The sequence below is a fragment of the Magallana gigas genome, chromosome 10, assembly GCF_963853765.1.
Source record: "Magallana gigas chromosome 10, xbMagGiga1.1, whole genome shotgun sequence".
Taxonomy (NCBI): Eukaryota; Metazoa; Mollusca; class Bivalvia; order Ostreida; family Ostreidae; genus Magallana; species Magallana gigas.
The window spans coordinates 23,535,697-23,558,526 of NC_088862.1; the positions used below are offsets into that span (position 1 = coordinate 23,535,697).

Here is a 22,830-nt window from a genome sequence, read left to right on the forward strand (position 1 = left end):
GCCCACCCTCTTTAAGTAGGATTGTTGTAAACAAAAAAAGGTGTTTGATAGATAAACATATGTAAATGCGCTTCAAAATTGATTACATGTATTCCAATTAACTTGTATTTGCAGATCAACCACATGTGTAAAGCAAACAGAACAAATTCTAAACCAAACCAAGCAGACTGAAGAAAACAGGTGACAGATAATTTAGGTATCCAGTTATGATTTTTCAACATTACCTATGTTGGCTCTTGCTCTCCTTTCAACAGAGACAGAGAGAAAAAGGGAAGAGAGAAGGACAGAGAGAGAGAGAGAGAGAGAGAGAGAGAGAGAGAGAGAGAGAGAGAGAGAGAGGGGGGTATATAATCTGGTCAGTCATATATGGTCAGAATACACATACAGGACACAGCCTCTAGTACATGTAACATATGCAAATTAATACATACATTCTAAAACAAAACAAAAAATAACCGATTAAGTTAATTATCTCAAATATTCGCCCACTTCTACAGAATCACATATATAACACAATGGGTATTGGATTTCATTGGTACTGATTAAAGAAGTATGTAATACTAATTCTTACATATATATACATTAAAATATACAAAACCAAACACGTTCCACATTATTCAATAGCATATAACAACATCAAAGTAAATATATACTCTTCATTATACACAAAGTAAAAAACAAACATGGAATGTATGGTATAAAGGAGACTTTTCTTTCTATACTTTAGGCTTTAAGCAGACACACAGTTCGACCTTAGGTCGATGGCATGTCCATAATATATATGCATATTTTTTTGCAAATAAAGGCTGGATAAAGGGATGTTTAAAGCTTGGACCCCTAAAATTCTACAACAAAACTGTCCAAGACCTTTAGCTGGGTCTCTGCAGTAAGAAATGCAATCTATCTGCTAGAAGTTTGACAATCTGGATTTCTCCTTCATGTATTCATTGAGGCTTTTCAAAAAGAATTCAAAGTCAATAAAATATTAGTCAATTTGACTTCATATTCAAAACCAAGCTAAATGCCAAATATATACATACACTTGAAAAATCTCACAAATGAAGATCAAATATTGTGTGTTTAACTGGAATTTTCAGGAGATAAAGGGATATTTTTGCTTCTAAAAAGGTCAATAACTAAAGAGAAATTATAAACCTATTCTTATTTAAAATTTGAGTCATTAGTTTAAGATTGCAAAAAATAACAAAATATAAATGTACCTACTTTTTGGATCTTAACATGTCTGCATTAATAACCAGTTATACATTGTACAATACTTCAGGATAAGGCTATGTTAGTATATTGTGTCCATTCAGATACCGGTATACAGAAGAAATACTGAAGCTATTTGAAGAAATATTCTTTTAAGAAAAAAAAGTGATAAATAAATACACATGCATGAACAATCTTTAACAAGAAAACAACGCTTTGAATATTTTGCTAAAATATTTTGTAGCCGACAATTAAAACACAGATATATAATTTAAGATAGTTTTAACAAACAAGCATATCCTTTAATCATCTTTAAGTCAACGTTTTGTGTAGTTTGTGATTCTCTGAGCAAAATCAACAACAATGGGGCAGGAATGTCTGGCAAAAAATCACAGACTTCTCTGTATGACAAATATAATTATCGCAAAATGTGAACAATATAATTCTTAACTAACTAGCACCAATTAGATCTTGAAAGCTTGAACGCTACTTTGAAAAATTAAATGATTATTGCAATAAAACTCTGGCAGGTACCTTATACATTAGTTTGTATGATAAAGCATTGAAACATGATTAATAACCCAAAACGAAAATAACTGATCATTACAGAGACTTTATTTCATCTCAAGATTTTTGAATACCTATGAAAAAATGCATGTGCTTTATCATCTGAGCAAAATCAATTCTTTAATGAAACATAAATCAATCAATTAATTTTTAATACAATATTTTGAATTAAAATTAAAGTACTTTCTAGATTCCAAAAATCTAAACTATAAGTACATTATGTTTAACGTACATGTACTGTCAAGTTAGCATATTTCCTTCTTTGAATGACTGACTTCTTCAAGATACATGAATATATCTTCATCAGCCATCAATTTCAATGAAATCTGCAAACTGACACAAGTTGATATTAACATGATTTTTTTTCTCTGATGACAATGTATTTCCTCTTCTATCCCTCCTGCAGTTTTATGGCATACAGTAAAAAATCACAGATCTAGCAAAGTGCTTATGACTAAGAAACCATCGTCACATCAACATAGAAAAATACTGTTTGCATAGAAAAATATTCCTCTTACTCTTTTTTTTTCAAATATACTATCAAGTTTATCACACGTGTTGTTTAAGCAGTATGATGTTAAACTGTTATCCCAAATATTGGGGTTTGGCAGTTGTACATTTTTTTTAGTGGATGAATATTTCTCTCTCCAAAGGGAGAGAACCTTTCACACCACAGCAGCAGTAGTTGTCTGCCCCTTAGTTGTTCCTGATTATCCCACTAGGTGACTTCCTCTTCCAGGTCCAGATCTGTCTGTCTATCCCTGTGCAAGTCTTCATGGTCAGCTTCTGACCGTCCACGCTGGTCTCCATGCACTTCTGTGTGTTGGCATGGTAAATGGAGTTGTCCTGTTCATGAAAGTTACAATGTATGAAAAGGAATGTACATGTATGCATGTACTCTTCACCCCACTTTAACTGATGGAGACAATATTGGTATATATATGGGTACCTCTCATCCATGACTTAACATCCTCCATAAATTACTAAATTAGGATAAAAAGCCATATTTCCTTTGCAGCTTTAAGAGAATACACGAATAAAGTCCCCACAAACCTTTAAAATTTCAGCAATCCATGAAAAATGGCCCAAACGAACTTTAATGATTCCACAGTAATTATATTATGATAATTTTTTTCTTTACTTGACCTTGACCTACCTCTCTGTATTGCCACTCCTGGTTTCCTTTCTGGCCGTGGCACGGATAAACAATGACGCTCTCCCCTCCGGAATAATCCAGGCATCCATCGTTTCGACGGATTTCTCCGTTCTTACTCAACATCCAATACTACAATTATACAATAAAATCATCAATTCCTGTCAGTTCTGAAAAGTCATAGAATCTTGCATTCCAGACTTCAAATACTATACTGTTCTTAATATTTATCAATCTTCATTGAATTGGTGCATACCCTTCAACCATAATATTACAGGTTAATCCCAAACATATCATGAAATTGATTTTAAAAAACAACATTTTAACTACTAGTCTGAAAGGACTATTCATTTTCACGAAACCAATTTCAATAAATAGTAGGTAATTCTTAATTTTAATTTTTATAATTATATTCATAATTTAAAATAATTTTACGAGAGAACATTTATAGGCATTGTACCTGCTGTTCAATCCAATTCAATGTATTCATCTATACTTGAATAAAATACTTATCAAATTAAATCAATCAATAAATTAAGTAATATCTGTGAATTTGACCACACCCACCTGGTTGCCCCCCCTGGTTGTGACAAGGCCACATGTTGACCGGTTTGTGGTAGTTGTGGTTATCCACCGCACTGTCGATACACATCGGCTTGGCCTTGCTGCGGATCTGTAACCAATGCATTACGTAACATTAATTTTATGCAAACTTTAAAATCGCCAATTTTCTAATATATTAGGCTTCAATGGCAGTGGGTACGCGTGTTGAATACATGTTGAATACGCGTGTTGAATAAGATAAATATATGTAGTTTGTTATGCAATATTATCATAGTATTGCTAACATTTTAAATAACCTATTTATGCGTGTTACTCTTCATTTGAGAAAATTAACTGTACTGTTGTGGCTGACCTATCCAACATTGAAATTCAATATAGCAAATTAAAGCAAGTCTATTTCTTAGGGCCATAAATATCTAATATGGCACAGGATTAGCTCTTTTTTTACTTCAATCTTGTCTGTATTAAAAAAAAACATGAAAACAATGACAGATGAGACGATAAAATGATGATATTATCTTTCGTACCTCTCCAGAAGCAATGGCTTCCCCTGGAACAAACAGGTCTGGGTAGACATTTTTGACGAACCAGTGGAAGCTATGGCACTGCAAACGTTCCCGGAGCTTCTTTTTGTCGGTGACATCTCCGTAATCTCCCTATGGAAAACAATGTATTCATCTATTATCTATCTAAATTAATTTAATTAGATTATTGTTGACTTTACATTATACAATTTACATTTTCCAAATGAATATCCTCAATTTGTTATTCAAGAGTATGTCATTTTTCATAACAAATTAAAAACATTTTGAGAGTATTGCACAACCAAAACATCATCTAAAAGCTGTCCCAGTTTCTATTTCTGAATCAGTTCTTAAAATCATCCAGAAAAAAATAAGCTAAGATAAGAGGGGCAGGCTAGACTAACTGACAAACAGACAGACAGATTTTACTTTAGTTTCATATTCAGGGAACTAAAAATCAAAAGAAATTTTTAAAACTTTCATACCAGATCATAGTTGAATCTTTCATAATAATAGTTCTTGTATTCATCCATCCAAACTTCGGCCAATCGGATTGAGTTTTTCTTGACAACGTTGACACCAGTTCTACACTTGAACAGACTTCTCTTTCTGAAGATGTGACCAACATGAGAGCATGGAATAATTTCTAAGGTACCACAACACATCCAGACCTACAAAATGAAAAATAAAATCATACCAAACTGTCATATTATCATAATAATTCATAATAACCAGTTATAAAACAATACCACAGAAAATGAGTTTTGAAAAAAAGTTATGATTCATCAAACATGATTTTCAATTATATCACAAACTGTAAATGTTCTTTCAATATATCAGAATGGACAAGAAAAAGAAATTTGGTGCCATGACCAGGATCCTACTTACTCTAAATGACAGTTCTAAGTTTTCTCCTCCCCAGAAATCCATTCCAGGGTCGTAGGTTCCGATTTCGTAAAATATTCTCTACTGATGGAGAAAAAACCTCTGGCCATTGTGGACGACCTGTGATATCATTAGTTTAAGAATAACATAGGATTATATATATAATGATGTTTCAAAGTTCAGTATATAAATTTTGCTTGTCATTTACTTTTATTCAGGTCTTTGTTGAAACATACATGAAAGTTAAAGATTCTAGGCTTTTAAGTGTCTTAAGTTCATTAAACAAAACAAGAATATTGGAAGACAAAACATTTTTACAACATTAAAATTCTATAATATTTGATTATGTTTAAAAATCTTATAAACACATATTTTTTTCAATATTTTTGTTGCATGTATTGGGAAAAAAAATCTATAATTAGCAGAATAATGTCACCGTGATTATATTTTTCTAGCAAGCAGATGAAAAAGCATCGGAAGAGACGATACAAAATGCATGCACGTCTAATTTGGATTCTAATTAATACAGTAAAACTAATTCAATCAACAAAATCAATAATCTTTAAATCTAAAAAGATTATTGAAAAAATGAGTGATATTAAGTAAGTTTACCTAACAGTTGCACTGTATGTAATGTATTTTAAGGTATATTATCCCTTTCCTCCATTAACTTCATTTCTTACCTGTCTGATGTACACAACAAAGAGGACTGAGACGATTGGTAAAAATACAGGTATACAGGTGTCAAATTCCACCGTTGGTGACAAGACAGCATCCCACATTGTTTATGCGCCATTGTTGAACTTAAACAAGGGAGACAACTCCTAAAATTAGAAAAAAAAAGTTACATGTTTCTCTTAAGGTCTCACACAAGGAGTTAATTTCACTATGTGTTACTATAAAGCTTTAATTCAGTTAATTATTTAACTATACTCTCAGCATATAGTTCATGAAAGAGAAATTATAGTTAAATGCTTCAAGAAAATTCTTAGATCAGATAAATAACGCCTTATGCGGCTTATAAGAGAGATAATTGAGAGTAAAAACCTACCCCCAAGTACACGGGGGTTCCACATGTTGACAAACAGGCTCAGCACCATCCAAGACGTTGCATCATGCGCATCTAAAAAAAATAGTTCCATTGAAATTTGTGTGACAATTCCACTAAAGTGATAATTCTCCTAGCCACTAAGTCCAAAATCAATACTATAGGCCTAAAATAAGGTGCCAAAAAAGGAAGAAAGAAAGGAAATTGTCTATATATATATATGGAACTACAATTGACTAAGTTCAGTTTGATTGGCTATTTCCTTGCGTAAGACCTTTAAGACAACTTAAAGTTCATGAAATTTAATAAAATTGGCAGTAAATGTCTAGTAGGTACATATCTATTTCCTATATGCTAGTGTATGAAAATCTACTTTTGACCGGAAGGGATTAAAAAAGTAGGAGATAACTCTTCTTAACAGATTGCTGAAATCTGGAGTAAATTTCTGTTAAAACTCATCTACAGTACATGTTTTCAAAACTAAATAAAATTTGATTAGTGAGATGTTGTGAAAAGAGCTTGGAATGAAATGAAACCTGAAATGTTAGAGTTTATGTGTATGTGCTTTCAAAAAAATTCAGCTCTAATTAATAGACATTAATTAGCTAGGAAAAAGGAAGATGACTTAAACATTAGAATTAATTAGCAAAAAGTTGTTAATTTTAATTCTAAGACAAAGACAGAGACTGGAAACAATAGTGCCAGAAGAGTCTTCAATAATGTACCTTGGAACTTTGATAACGGTGGTCACTGATTAATGGCTAGTGATAAAGATAAGAGGTTCTTAAGCAATGGGGGGTGATGAGGCCTTTCCATCAGTCATCAAAGATGGGGTTCCTCTTAGAAGACATGGCAGCTCTCAAATAAATAAACAGTATGGAAGTTTACAATACTTAAAAACTTGCACCACACACAACATCATATTCTTACAAAAAGTCTACAAGTGTACAGTTCAATATAAATCATGCCAAAGAAAGGACCAAAGTGGCTGCATCGACATCAGTAAAAAAAAAGAAGCATTCCTCACAACAAGGGCCAGAAAAGTACAGGGACCACCAGCCCAGTACAGTGTCTATGTTCTATAAGAAGGCTGAGTAAAGAAGGGTTTCACGACCTTGTACAGCAGCAGAAGGATGGAATATTCACAGTAAGCGATGCTTAGCGTAGAAGCAGTCAAATGAAGATTTTGCAACCCAGGCCAAGTGAAGTGCAGCCGGTAGACTCCTACATGAATGCAGAGTCACCCAACCCCAATTCCAGACTTTACAAAGTACTCCATCAAGAAAAAACTGCTAAACTATGTGTGACGATTGTGACACGATATAGAATTGTATTTTGATATTGCACACGCATTTACAACTACTTTTGACATGTCCCCCTTATTTACCATTTGCATTTCACAGCGAGATGTCATAATTTGTACTATTATTACTCACTGCATCAGATGAACGTGATTATTTGATTGTATTTCAATCTTCCAGGTCTTTTATTTTCGTTGGCAAACTCCACTTTAAATGTTATCATGATTTTTCCAAGCATGTACTTTTCGTTTTTACATACCGCCATTAGTGTTATGGAATTTCAGTATATCACGCCCGATGCAAATCATAACTTTTATTGGGATTTCTGTATTAAATTGTATTGTTGTATGAATTACTTGTCACGTGTTGTGTAAATCACCTAATTTAATTGTTGAATCATATTTTATACATTAGTCTATGTTATTGCCAGTGACTGCCGGTGCTGCCGGTGATCCCTAGGGAAGCGCGTCGGTCACCAGGGGGACTCCGTATGTATATAAAAAGGGGAGACCACTCTATCCGGTGGACTTGGGGTTTAGCAATTGAGGTTAGAGGGTGTTTTTTAACTACTTCGATTATTTTAGGTAGAATAAGGGGTTTTGAATAATTTATTTTTTTAATACATCGTTGTATTACTGGTTAATCTCGTTTACACGATATTAATTTATATTTAGGGAGTTTGTATTGGATTAATTTCGATACAGATGACATAGTTCATTTTATTTACAGTTAGACGAAGGGTTAATCTCTGAAGTCTTACCGATTAAATAATTAGTAATCGTTAATAGTTCTTTGGAATTTTATTATTCTAAATTATCGATATTTTATAATATTGTTACAGTGGGAATAATTTATACATATATTCATATTTATTGTTGAAAATAATTGGCAAAGTTTTGCATTAACAGTTAAGTGAGATATAGTCTGGTAATTCTAGACTTCTCGATTTTGGTAATATTTATTTGTACACTAATTGGGTCATTCTCGTTTAGTGTACCCCCCCCCCCCCCTTTATTGAATTAACGTACACACGAAGGTTGTGCTGTAGTATCACTGTTCGATTTGGGTAATTCCCGATTGTCAGTGAGTTAATTGTAGGTGTACTTGTTATTGTTGATTAGTTATACGTCTTGTTATTTCTTTGTTGAATAAAATGTAAACTTTAAATAAGTCTTATACTTAATTACCCTCGATAATAATTTAGATACGAGTCCAAACAGAGGTAATTCTTGTGTCTTAACGAAAGGGGCAATATTTGCGAGAAATTCGTAATTTGGTAGAATTAAATTCACGGGTTATTCCTGTGCAGGATTGCGTATATATACTTGTGCAATATCAAGCACTCAGGTCCGTTACATATGGAACCATGCATTTAAAGAGCACTTACAGAAATTACCGGAATGTGACGGTTCACTGGACTGGAACCAGAATGGGGAGGAAAAGAGAGGCCTGGCATGGATCCTTTCCATTCGATGTGAGAAGTGCCATTACACAAGTCACAGTGAAAAGCTGTACGAGGAATTCAGTCGATCAGGAAGGGGACGGAGAGCCACACAGCTTAATGTTGCCATGGCTGTCATCCACATGGGTACCAGCCTTACAACAGAGGGTATGCGTGGTATGCTTCTTGGCGCAAACATCAAACCAGCATCATGCAGCCACCAACATTCATCAGACCTGCAACAAAGTACACAAAATCATCACTGATGTGAACAAAAACAGCATGAAGAAAATAAGGCAGGGCATTCAAGAGCTTAACGAGAAATGTGGACTTGCCAATACACCTATAAGGGCGGAAAGAGATGCCCGGTATAACAATGCCACCTTCAGTGCGATCGGGAAAACACCATTTCAAGCTGCCACACAAGTGACATATACCTTAAGTGAAAATGTTACTAAGAAGAAGAATGTTATGGCAGTGTTTTGTGGCAATAAACTGTGCAAGAAAGGCACCCATCTTAGAGCCAAGGGAAAGGAAGTTACCTGCCCAGGACATGAAGACTGCACTGCAACCATTCCTCCAGAGACCACCATTGGAGACGAAAAGAGATCGCCTGCGGAATGCATCAGTGAGCTGCAAAGCGATGACCGTCCACTCGTCATTTCCCATTTCACCAGTGATGGATATAGTGCCGCTGCTTTCGGTGCATCTGAAAAGAAAGGGCATATGATTGAAAACCTCAAAGACCCGGCCACTTCTTTGACTCTCAAAGAAAACAGACTGCTAAGGCTCTTTTCAGCAGCCACATGTTTCCTGGAAGAATAAAATCCATGCAGAGAAGATTTGCCCTGGACTTGAAGCTTAGATGCAGGACCGAGTACGAAAACTGCTTCAAACACTTCTCAAGTGACTTACCTTTGATGAAATGAGCCATGTCAACTCTGTCCTTTCCATCATCAGCTGCTACCAAGGACAGGGCGGAAAGTCCTGCCAACTTCATTCCTTCTCCTGTCGCAGACTGAAAAACAACAAGTGGAACTCTTCAGTGTTGCCTCGTGATTTTGAATTAAGAATGACAGAAGAAGACATGCGGTTGTTAAAAGACTGTATAAATCTGACTTTGGGACCTAATAATCTTGATAGAATTAAATATCACACTTGTACACAAAAATCTGAATCTGTGAATAGGGCATATTTAAAATCAAATCCAAAATTTATTACAAGTACATGTAGTAGAAATTTTGAAATTAGATTACATAAAGTTGTACACTCACTCAATCGGGGTCATGGAAATTCAACATTGGAACTTTGTGAATCTGTAGGGGCACCTGTTGTAAAAGGTAGTAGAGTGGTCCATCATCTAAAACAACAGCAAAATAGACAAAATTACTTTAAAATGAAACAAAAACTACTAATATATAAAACAGAATGATCTAAAAGACATCAGCTCTTCAAGAAAAAAGTCTAAAGACACTTATAGTAAGTCACTAACAGATCCAAAGTTATACAGGAAGTAGCTAAGTGTGAAGGGGGGGGGGGGTGTTATCATGGGTAGGTGGGGGGGGGGTGTAATTAGCATGTATGAAATGTTTGTTATATTATACCTGTCATGTGAATTTTGTATTACATTTAATGATTGCTATGTTTTAATAATGTGCACTGAATGTATGGTACATGTAATGTGTGAATGATCAGAGTGTGTAACCTGGACATGTCCTTTTATGAGGTGCTCAGCTCATGTAAATATGTTATTTTTCTCATTGTTTATCTTATTGAAATATTTTCAAACAATTATCTTAATTTTCTTACCTGTCTGATGTACACAACAAAGAGGACTGAGACGATTGGTAGAAATATGGGTATACAGGCGTCAAATTCCACCGTTGGTGACAAGACAACATCCCACATTGTTTATCCGTGATTGTTGATCTTTAACAAGGGAGACAATTCCTGAAATTAGAAAAAATGCAGTTTAAATGTTTCTCTTAAGGTCTCACACAAGGAATTAATTTCACTATATGTTATTATATATCTTTAATTTAGTTTTAAATTAATTAACTATACTCTCAGCATATAATTCATGAAAGAGAAATTATAGTTAAATGCTTCAAGAAAAAATTTAGATCAGAAAAATAACGCCTTATGCGGCTTCTAAGACAGATAATTGAAAGTAAACATACCTACCCCCAAGTACACGTGGGTTACACATGTTGACAAACAGGCTCAGCACCATCCAGGAAGTACGTTGCATCATGCGCATCTAAAAAAAATAGTTCCATTGAAATTTGTGTGACAATTCCACTAAAGTAATAATTCTCCTAGCCACTTAGTCCAAAATCAATACTATAGGCCTAAAATAAGGTGCCAAAAAAGGAAGAAAGAAAGGAAATTCTCTACATATATGGAACTACAATTGATTCAGTTTAATTAGCTATTTCCTTGCATAAGACCTTTAAGATTATATAAATCTCCTTTTAAAAAAGAGCTCTATGTAAAGATATAGGGGAAACATTGAAATTTTAAAGTGAAAATAAATGATTTTTTTTTACTAAATAATAGTTAATAGCTAAACAAATCATTTTTAAAAATAAAATGTAGATGTGATGGTTAATTTGTTGACTACATGCCTCCTTTGAAGTAAATCTGCATTTATAATAAATAATGTAAGTTGTATAAGATGTGTACTTAAAGTTTTTAAACCCCCCCCCCCCAAAAAAAAAATGGAAAAAAGGGATCTATAATCTTAAATGGTAGAGAGAACCGATTATTCATTTCCCCATTTTTCCCTTAAATGTCAATATCTTACTTTATATATCTATATTACAAAATCATTGATATTCATGGAAGCTCAGTTGATTTATTCCTATCTAATTTTTCTATTAAAAAAATACCCCTCTGAAAGTAGGAGTGGGGAGCCGGTTTAGGGTAGGCCAGACAAACAAAATTAATGTATTGGTTCTCGAACAAAATGTTCAAAATCTAATGAAGTAGGCAGGTTTATTTAAGGCAAGTGGATTGAAAAGTTAATGTCTATCCCTGAAATAGGAATGAAGATATAACCTAAAGAAAGCAAGGAATGTTTTATTTGTAGTATTTGTAAGGACCTGTACTGGGAGTGAAAAAGTCGCCGATATATGAAAGCATTCATGCTATAAAACCAGGTATCATCTTCGTGAATATTGCGGACAAAAGAAATTTAATAAAATACAGCTCATTGAACATCTAAAAGCATTAGCAGGAACTTACATACTAATGGGATAGGCAACTTCCGAGGCTACTTTCGCCATGTTTACATCCCATACTATCACGCTAGCCATGACAAGTTTGTAAATCTCCGTTCAATGCAGTAAATTATATCGTTTTTAGAGCAATCTGGTTAGACCATCGTTTGGGAGGCAATGTACTCAAACACTTGTGTCTCAACTTGTTAAAAGCACCAAATATATTACAAAAGATCACACGTGTGTTTCTTTAAACGTTTATAGACAAGCGACTGTTGTAAATGCTGCGATTGGATCAGCTACTCACGGCTACAGCCAATCATAAAGCGGAGCTTGTCATCAAGATTTCGTAATGAGATCTGCCAAGGATTAATGGGGAGCAGAGTGGACCTAAAACCCTTGGCTAGCGAAGATTGTCTACAGTAAAATTCATCATTATGTAGAGATATGAACTAGTAATCTGCTTTGACTTAAATTAATACAGAATTGCACAAAAATGTCTACATAGCTGCTTTAACAACTCATACAAACTTTAATATAGATAATGTTTCCATTTCTACCTGAACAACACACAAACTTACGGATGTTTCCTCATTGCTGCTTTCACCTCTGTCCTAGCACTCACTTGGTTCGTTGCGTCTACCATAACCAAGAAAATGGAGTTGGCTGGTCCACAAACTTCTATCATGATATCTTTGTATTCTTTATTTTTCTTTTAAATAAAATAAAGTTCAAAAGTAGCTAACATGTTCTATTCAAATCATAATCTTTACTTTGATAATGTTGAGAAGGGGAGACTTGTTCATATCCAGTCTAATCAAAATTGGATCTTGATGATCACAATTGGATCACAAACATGACAAAGTAGTTGTTTAGTGATCCATTAAAAGCATGGATCAAAGGTCTAATTTTAATTAGATTGGTTCATCTCCTATCAATCATATACATGTACTGAACATGTATATAATTATATAATATACGAGGGTCAATCAAAAAATACGAAGACTTTTGTCATAGCTATGTTACTTAACGTCATATCATTACTAAATTTGGTAGACATAATTAAACAATAGTTTCAAACAATTTGCAAAAAAAAGTTAATAAATACCTTTATTTCTAAGAATTATTTAGAATCTAATCCTGCAAAAATGAGGTCACGGCGCACGGTCAAAATTTGTGTTATGTCAACAATAAACCATATAATGTTGAAAGTAATATCTCTTTCAATTGGGCTAAAAACCAAATAATATTGAAACCTCAAATTAAGTATAGTCATGGTATTCTATGTTCCAAATAATGATGGGATATTTTGTTTTGTCGAACAAATATTAGTAACTAAAGACAGATAGTCCTCTTTAGAATTGACTAAAAACATCGACGTCGCCGGACGTCCAGGCGCAACGAGAGGTACAAACAAAATGAATTTAACCCAGAAAAAAGCCGACACAAGCCGTGAAAATGCTAAATGGTGCAAAAAATAAGTCAACAATTATTTGCAAGTTTGTGTTTAACTGTAATAAATTTTGTGGGGGATGGTGGTAATTGTATTTTGAATATAAAACAGTCCGAAACAGAGAAGAATATCTGTAAATATTTGGTCAAAAAATAAGTAACGTCAACCGACTTCAGGGTTATCCTTACTGTAAACTAAGAGATACACAGTTAGAAAATGAAAACTTTGAAGAACTTACTTATGATTCTCGAACAAATGTGTGCAAATAAGATGTTATGTGGTTCAGTGCAGTTTTAAATTGTGAGGAGAAAGGCACAAGAGACTAAGCGTGATATAAAGATGGGGTATATCTATAAACTGTGCGTGTTTAATGTTGACACCATGTTTTGAACGTTACCGTGCGCCGTGGTGACATGTTGTTTTTAAAAAGGGGTAACAAAAATACCGTTTCATCAAATGGACTAAAACTTCGCATATCAATAACATAAGTGTTGGTACACAGATTAATCTGTTAAGTATGACTTTCATGAAAAATATATGATGGACAGCCACATTGTCTTCGTATTTTTTGATTGACCCTCGTATGTTTTATGTCATGAAGGGTGTAAAATTGTAAAATACCTATTTCGTCTCCTATCAGTCATATACATGTACTGAACATGTATATAGTTATATAATATATGTTTTATGTCATGAAGGGTGTAAAATTGTAAAATACCTATTTCGTCTCCTATCAATCATATACATGTACTGAACATGTATATAATTATATAATATATGTTTTACGTCATGAAGGGTGTAAAATTGTAAAATATCTATTTATTTTGTAGATCATGAAAATTAAACAACCTTTAATTAATGTAATCGTATTAATTATTTACCGCGGTAATAATATATATTTACATGATCTTTAAATCTGTATATCAATTTGAATGTAACAAAATCCAGCAAATCTCAATCAAAGTTCTTCCTACCATTCTTTCAAGTAGTTTTTTTATGGTTTCAACACCCAGACTGCTCTTCTTTGCACTCTCTATAACCTGGGCCAGCTTGGGGTTAAGTTTGGGATCAGTAGACCCACCCACTGAAATAGAAATAACACCAAATGTAACTATTTAAGCAATAAAATGCCTTCTTGATTATTGATTCATGCAAAGATGGTGACATTGCAGAAAAAATACATAACCCACATGAATCAAATTTTTCTTAGGTTGCTGAATCAAAAACCAATCAAAAAATGGGGCGTGTCGATTTCAATCTTGTCAGTTTCTATAAAGCTTATATGAATCATACATGTACTTGGTAGATGTAAATATAATACAGTTAACCAACATTACCTCACATGGTCAAAAAATTAAAATATTAAGTTTTTCATAAAAACAAATACTTTTAGCCAAAGAAGTAATGAAATATTTTTGTATATATTTTGATTATTTTCAAGGTCAAAGTCTCAGTCTTGAAAAATAGTTTATCTATTAATAAAAAATCAATAAATAAACTCATTTAAAAATTAAAAGGTGCATATCATATGAATACAGTATGTGAATTAATTTTATATTTTTTTTTTGCTGTAAATTGGTTGATTGATTTTTTTTTTAGTGTCCAACACCTACCTCAGCAGAGATTTTTTAAAATATAAATTAAAACTTTAATTACTGGTATGTGAAGTTCAATATACGATACAATCCAGGAAGCTCTCTCTACTTACTTTTTACAGCTGACTGTGCTAGCTTGACATACCGTCCCATCAGCGCTGACTTTTTACTGTCCTGCGCCTCTTTCCGATGTTTGATGTTAGAGAATTTACTGTGCCCTTCCATATGTCTGTTAGTTTGCCAGTAAACAACAGGCAACATTTGGAACAGAGTCCTCTCGGCTACAATATCTGTCTTTGTGCTCAATCTAGCTGCAACTAGTGACTTTTCATTCACACGATTTTGAAAGAGGCGTGTGTGACAGAGGCTGATTCTACGGCAACTCACAGTCTGGGTTTTGTGTAAAACACGAGGTAAAGTTCTCAATGTTAATTCCATTTTCAAAATACTAGTATCACAGTCACTATCTGCAAAATCAATAGACATGTTGAAAAAATTCTATAAGAAAAAAGAAATGAGATTAATAAATTTAATTAGTCAAGCTTTTGGTAAAGTTAGTATTCAGAAATAAAAATTTGATATTTAATTTAACGATAATGGAAAATGTTGAACAACACAGACATATGTCAATAAAAACAATTTTACAAATAGTAGCCCAAATCGGATATAAATTTAAAGTGCAAAAAAACAATTCTTTTTGGATTAGGTAATTTTTAACATGCAACAACTTTTGATTAGCAAGTTTTGTTTGCAAGATTGACCCTCAAGAAGTTTTGGATATACTGAGGGAACAATCTGTGTAATAGAACGGTTACAGAAAAAGTTGTTAATCATAAGTTGTTCCATTTCATGTACAAGTATTCATTTGCAGATTTACCATTTTTTTCCGCTAATTTCAAATTTTTTGCACCAGATATTGTACCTCAACTTGATCTTGAGAGTGATGAGACAGTGTAAATTCCACTAGAGAGAAGCGTCTTTTTATCTTGCCAGGAAAATAAGTTTGGAAATAAATCTTTAAAAATATTACCTTCTAGTCTGCAAACAATTTTTCTTTACTCCAAAGTAACTTTGTACCCTGTAACGAATATGTTATTTAGAGGAAATCGGTCTAAACACGTTTCGTAATGTTGACGAAGAAAACAATGGTTAGAACTTTATTTTTTAAAGTTTAGATTAAGCATCATTAACTGGTTTGTAAAATGCATACCTGTCAATATTCACTCCTTAGTTATCTACATTTGGGCTGTACCTAAACGACCCAAACGGCTAACCGGCCTTTGACAAACAAATTTACTCTTTTGAAAGGAAAGTAATTTTAGTACATCATTCATAAAATTTAAACCGTAAGCGATACGTATAATTCCGGATTGGAGAAGTAAAAAATTAGTGACATCAAAGATTTCACTGTATAGTTTTTGTATGCCTCTCTCTATATTTTTTCTCAACAGAAAACATACATTCAGAGAGAGAGAGAGAGAGAGAGAGAGAGAGAGAGAGAGAGAGAGAGAGAGAGAGAGAGAAGAGACACACACACACACACACACACAAACACACAAACAAGTCGGTTTGCACCTTAATTAAACTGTTATTCAATAAGGTGAAATACCTGAAGAGTTTCATTGATATAGCTCCTTATATTTCCCTGACAGAATTTCTTTTTGTCGCCAAAAAGCTATAATATTGCTGTAATTGTTATGCATTTACCGTTAGTTAATAAATAAGACCAGAAATATAAATAACATAACATAACATAATTTATTTATATCTCTGACAAGACATAGCTAAACTGCTAGAGAAACTGCTATTTTATAATTTTATAATATTCAGAGTCTCCTGATATTTAACGTTAGAAAACTGCATGTTTCTTTAAATCTGCCGAGGAGGAAAGTCCACTGACATAAAATAAAAAGTGCATTGATCTAGATTGGGGGGGGGGGGGGAGGGGGGGGAGAGAAATCAAACATAGTATTAAAAAATAGACATAGGCCTCGCCACCCCCCCCCCCATTCCACTCCCAATGAAAATACAATGTATTAGTATATCACTTTCTCTTGAAGTGAAATTTGTAAAATAATGTGTCACGTGATCAGTGTATGAGATGCTGTAAACAATTATTGGATCCTAATAGATCCAATATCAGGTAGACATACATGTGATTCGTCATTTTGTCTATTTAAGACAATCACCTCCGTGTAGCCCCCATACCCCCCGACACTTTCCCTCCATGCAGACGAAATCACAGGGACTGAGCCTGTTTAAACATTAATTTCAATGTAAACATATGATAAATGAAGAAAATTTTATGGTTACATTGAAATTAATGTTAAACAGGCTTGGTCCCTGTGGATAAAATGCCTAATTTTGATGAATCATTTACCGCCACCATGTTTAGTACAAACGAAGACAATTAATTAATCTGGTTGCTATACATGATTTCTTGTAATCTTAAGTTTATGTGCATTGTACTGTGTGCTTTATACTATTACAATAGTATATCATATAGCATAAGTAAATATCAAATTGGTTATGTATGTGTGAACGTTTCCTTTAGTCGTAACTCAAAAATGCGTGATGACATTTTTATTTGTCCTTTGACACATGAATAGGCTAAGTGAATTCACATGAAATTGAACATCGCAGATTTTCAATGCAATATGATAATAAATTACACTGAATGTAAATATTTATTAATACATAGTATGAACGCGGGCATGTTAAGGCTTCCCGATTCGATATGTAGAAAGTCACTTGTCTGTAGTTCATACGATATGACGTCATAATTAACTTTGACGTCACGATCTGCATTCCTGTCGATAGTTCTCAGGGAATGTATCTTAACGTTAAAAGTGAATTATATCAAACCAGTATAATACCCCATGTTTCCTTTATATAGATGTTGCAGTTAATTCTAGACGTACAGAATTCATTCATATTAAAAACCAGTATCAAATAATCGGCAGTTTTAAAGCTTCGTTTTAAGTTAAAGACTATTTATAAACTAGTGGTTTGGAGACCCTCCCTGCTACGTGTAAACAACTGAATGAAGAAAGGACTATGTGTGGTATGGTCTAATATCTGCCCCCAATTTTAACCAATTTTTAAATAGTGTCGTATAAAAATCAAATCTTCATAAATTATTGTACAGTGGACGCCTATCACTTTAATCTTGATTTGAACCACCATTGCTCATTGGCTATTTATCTATGACGTCAACTTTATGACCGTATTCCCGCAAATTTGCAAACGGATGAAAATATTCTCATTTTTCCTTTATATTTTGCATTCGGAAGTATAGAGCGCAAGTCTGCTCAAGTAAGATTTTAACATATGTTTTTCTTCAGATAATTATACCCATTATACTAAAAAATGGTACTTGAGCAAGCCTGCGCTCAATGTTTCCCAGTCGAAAAATCATCGGAAAACACCCATATTTTGCCTCAAAACATCAATTTATCAAAATTAGGCAATCTTCATGACGTCATTTCTACACTATGACGTCACTGTGGTGATAACCTTTTGCACCCTTATTTTAATATGATTCTAACTATCTTACCCTTATTTTTAAAGCGCTTTATAAAACTTTAATTTTGGGGGCAAAAAATGCATAAAACCGCACATAGTCCTTTTAATGCATGTAAAACCAGCTTGGCGCAGGTGAAAGATCAACACAATTTTAGAATATTTTACGTAAAATTGGTAGAGAATATAAGTACCAATGTGAATCGTGCTGCGGAAACCTACGGATTTACCCCATTTTTTTGTAAATCGCTTTTGATTAGTAAAAATGTGCATTATTTTGATGATTTTGTGGAATGTTTCAACAATATCTTCTATAAACGAAATATCTATTTCTTTCCCAAGCAAGAACTTCAAAGTTTATGACTTAACAAAGGATTTTCTTAAAAATATGTATGATTTAATGTCATTAATCACCTGCGCCGATGCGTTTTAACTAGATCATTTGCAATATTAGGATTCGCCTGTCACGTGATTACGAAGTATATATGACGTCACAAAAATGCATCAAATATAATGTTTAACATCGATGTCAATAAATGTAACATAGATTTAAAGAAATACTCCCGGTAAAATTATTTTTGCCATGATTCAAATAATATCGTTTTCCAGCCGTATTTTAGCATCGGGACGCCTTAACAATGCTGCGAAATACACATGTTCTGCACCCCTGATATGAACAAAGTTTACTTTACTTACGACAAATCATCAAATTCATGGAAATAGTCTTGCTTAATCTATATCATCCAGTTTGGTGTCTATCAGAGAAATTTTATTTTCTTTACATTGCCGTTCAAATGTTCTGATACAAACAGATTGTCATTATTGTCCACACATAAACCATACGGACCCTTCAGATCACAGTTAGCAATGTAACGAAGAAACTGTCCATCCTGATCCAGAATGTGAATACAATGGTTGTAATAATCTGCTGTCAGGATACGACTCTGACTGTCTGTTGTGATACCAATTGGGTTAAATGGTACCTTTTTGGTAACTGAGGGATGACCGATGTATCTCCATCTGAGTTTCCCGTTCTGATTAACGTTCTGATTAACCACTACAACTGCACCAGCCTCATAGTCAGCTACACAGATGTCATGGTTTCTGTTCTCAGTGATGTATTTTACGTTTTTATTCCCGGAGTACAGAGGTTTGCCTTCATCATCAAACTGAATTGTTTGTTTCTCTGTAGATCCCAAGTAACGGACAACTTTGGATTGAGTTTTAGCATCACTGAACATGGTAACCAGGAGATCACCATCAGAGATGACACACAGTTTACCAGGCGTCCATCCCTGTAATCTGATCAACTCTTCTGTCTGTCCATTCTTTACTTTTTTCACTGTCCTTGATATCCCGTCACTAAATAGTAAATTCCCATCACTGTCTACAGCTATATCACTGGGTCGTTGTTCTGATTTGTTGCTAATTGTATGAAGCAATACACCTTTAATGTTAAAGCATTTGATATCCTTTGTCAATCCACTTGTCCAAAAACAATCCTCATTTAGATAGGTAACATTTAAAAGTTTTTCATACCCTGTTTGGATTGTGGCAACAAGCTCCGGTTCATCCAGTAGTTCTCTGACTGAAGTGTTGGGTTGGTTTAGTGACAAGACATTCTCTTCTATAGCAGTAGACAAAGGAGTGATCTGCCCAAACATATTATACAACTTTTCATGGTCTAATGGTTTTGGAATGAATGTTGGCAGTGTAACCTTGACTTTGGGTGGCAGCTTGCTGAACTCTCTGATCTTAGAGCTGTATTCAATGGTAGGAGATACTTCAGTGGATTTCTTGATTTCGTCTATGGCTAGTAATGTTTGTTTTATGAGAGCCTGTATCTGTTTAATTTCATCCAAGTGTTTCTGTAAAATGTCTGTGTGTTTTACTTTAATCTCACTGATTTCAGCTTTCATTTTATTGATAATGATGTCGATTTCTCTGTGCCATTGCTCTCCTTGTTTGGACATTGCTGTTGTCAGTTTCTCATATCCTCCATCCAGGTCGGCAAGCTGATTTTCCAAGTCGAGTGCAATTTCTTCATAGGTAGGAGAAATAACGTTTTCTAACTTATTTGCCTCGTCCGCAATAGCATTTTTCTTTGTCGTGTAAACTTCTGAAACTTCTATAAAAATATGTCCTCTGTGTATTTCTGATGCAGTACAAGAAGAACAAACAAATATGTCGTTGCAATTTTTGCACTGCCAGTCACAATTTTTGTGTGAGTGTGTCGCACATTTTGGGTAAATCAGAGTTGATCTTCGTTCCTGGAAAGGGACTATTTTATGTTTGTCATATCCATCTGAGATGTGATCTACTACACAGGGCTTGCAGAGGTTGACATGACAAAAGTCACAGTAGCTGTGTACTATAGCGGTCTCACAAAGGTCACATCGGTGCACGTCCTGGGCACTAGAACGAGGATCCATCGCTTTTCTAAAAATTAAATGAAAAAAATTAAATGAAAAATTAAATTAACTGTTTGTCTTTAATCCAGAAGAAAAAGTAGGAGGAATAATTGTTAATATATTAAGAGCCATTAACGTAAAAACCATATGTTACAGCCCTGCTTTTATCAAGAGTTTAGAATAACCAGATAGAATGATCAACTTGCATTAATTGATAAGCATTTAAGCATAAAATATATTTGTTGAAGGTCAACTCATAAAGAAAATTAAAACGAAAGTACTTATTTGAAAGATATTAATTTAAAACGACTAACGTAACATGTAAGTATCTCAATTTTCGTCTAATAAATTAAGTCAATTATAAGCGACACAAACCTTGTTTAAAATAAATCAATTTACATATTCGTCGAATCGGACATCAAACATGCAGACGTGTACACGTAACTTAAACATGGCTGAGCTTGCTTGTATGGAATGTGGTCACCTGACATCAAGAATGGATACAATTAGAGTTATTCCCCTTGTATTATAACCTTTTATCAAAACCACCCCTCTCTTTTCAACAGTCAACATGGTCACGATGCGATGATTTAATTTCAAATGAAGTACATGTATGCAAGAATGTTGGAGTTTTGACAGATACTGTATACAGTATAGAATTAAAAAAAAAAAACCTATCTAGCGTTTTATGCATGAATCTCATTATGCTTCTAGAAATAAATCTTATAGCACGTACAATTCAGCTGCAGTGGCGCATTTTTTAAATGACGCCTTGTAATGTAATATATCTTACATTCTTTAGATAATGCCGTATATCGGGTATTTTGTACGTGCTGTCATGTTTTACTTATTTTTTTTTTACTTCATTAACCTACTAGGCCTAGTATCTGAACAAAGGAGTACACGTGCCTAATTGCGCTTGAGTATTCTATGGGTTTAAAAATAAAAAGCGATTAATTATATGTAAGCATTACACACATGCATAAATAATGTAAATAAAAGTCCTGTAAACAAGGTTTCGTTTTATCATGGATTAAAAAAAACACGCAGGTTCATATAGATTAAAATAAACCATGACTTCCAAGATTTATATTTTGTTAGCTTACTGAAGGCTGTATTTAAGCATACTGTGATAAAATTAAGGGGATTCTTATAAAAATGAGCAACTGACATGGAGGTGGAATCCAATTTTTGAACACAATAGGAAAATTAGGGAAGAGCTCTGGGGAACATGGGGGAATAGCTGCTCACTGTTCGAAAGCTGTTCCAAGTATACAAGACAAATTATAAAGTTTTAAGATGTTCATAGTTTTATCATCTGTTATATGATATAAAATATCAAAAAATATATACATATTTATAAAGTTATCAAAAATAAATAAAATCAAATAAAAAAATTCTTGAAATTTATAAAATGATCATTTTTCATAATGTTCATTACTATTTGAAATCGGATTCACCGGAGGGGACTATATTTTTCCTCTACGTCCGTCAGTCCGTCCGTCTGTCTGTCCCACTTCAGTTTTCAACACTTTTTTTAATGCGTTTGAGGAATAATATGAAATTTGCTGAACAGCTTCAAAATGTCAAACTACAGATCAAGTTTACAATTTTGTAGCGTCTGGTCGACATATTTTCGAAATGACAATGCATACCATCCAAAAGATGTGAAATGTGTTTAAGAAATCACATTCTTGAATGATTGTTAAGGTTACATGGGTTAGATAATGCTTCTTTATATAGGAAGTTGACATTGCTGACATTCCAAAAGTCTCTAAAACAGTGGTTTATCCTGGACAAAATTGCACAAACAGACAGATTGACTGATGGATTTATTAAAAATATTCTTAAAACTTTTTCATTTACAAATTCAGAACACAGAGCTTTGCATATAATTGTATAATTTGTCAAACTATGTAATTTATGAAATAAT

At 33.6% G+C, this 22,830-nt stretch overlaps 2 protein-coding genes, 1 long non-coding RNA gene and 1 pseudogene across 3 annotated transcripts; all 4 read right to left on the reverse strand.

Moving 5' to 3' along the window:
• Positions 1-2,475: 2,475 nt before the first annotated feature.
• Positions 2,476-5,015, reverse strand: LOC136272211 (polypeptide N-acetylgalactosaminyltransferase 5-like; annotated as a pseudogene).
• A 1,669-nt stretch (positions 5,016-6,684) lies between these two features.
• LOC136272403 (uncharacterized) lies at positions 6,685-9,393 on the reverse strand. The gene is made up of 3 exons (XR_010710403.1): positions 9,238-9,393; positions 8,642-8,931; positions 6,685-6,811 (listed from the first exon to the last, which is right to left on the reverse strand). It is a non-coding gene; the product is annotated as an uncharacterized lncRNA (long non-coding RNA).
• Positions 9,394-10,514: 1,121 nt separating this feature from the next.
• On the reverse strand, positions 10,515-15,406 carry LOC136272170 (probable transcriptional regulatory protein HY04AAS1_0501). The gene is made up of 5 exons (XM_066073307.1): positions 15,078-15,406; positions 14,344-14,453; positions 12,498-12,628; positions 10,880-10,955; positions 10,515-10,645 (listed from the first exon to the last, which is right to left on the reverse strand). Exons 1-4 carry the CDS (start codon positions 15,400-15,402, stop codon positions 10,946-10,948), a joined length of 576 nt encoding a protein of 191 aa, XP_065929379.1. The 5' UTR covers positions 15,403-15,406; the 3' UTR covers positions 10,515-10,645; positions 10,880-10,945.
• A 3,162-nt stretch (positions 15,407-18,568) lies between these two features.
• On the reverse strand, positions 18,569-21,377 carry LOC136272380 (uncharacterized). Its single transcript, XM_066073863.1, has 2 exons — positions 21,273-21,377; positions 18,569-20,925 (listed from the first exon to the last, which is right to left on the reverse strand). Exon 2 carries the CDS (start codon positions 20,916-20,918, stop codon positions 19,245-19,247), a length of 1,674 nt encoding a protein of 557 aa, XP_065929935.1. The 5' UTR covers positions 20,919-20,925; positions 21,273-21,377; the 3' UTR covers positions 18,569-19,244.
• Positions 21,378-22,830: the final 1,453 nt, after the last annotated feature.

Coding starts and splice junctions, on each gene's coding strand:
- LOC136272170 (XM_066073307.1), bottom strand. CDS start 15,402: ATGGAATTAACATTGAGAACTTTACCTCGTGTTTTACACAAAACCCAG. Junction 14,454..15,077: donor AGCACAGTCAGCTGTAAAAA/GTAAGTAGAGAG, acceptor TTTCTATTTCAG/TGGGTGGGTCTACTGATCCC. Junction 12,629..14,343: donor AAAAACTACTTGAAAGAATG/GTAGGAAGAACT, acceptor TTTATTTAAAAG/AAAAATAAAGAATACAAAGA.
- LOC136272380 (XM_066073863.1), bottom strand. CDS start 20,918: ATGGATCCTCGTTCTAGTGCCCAGGACGTGCACCGATGTGACCTTTGT.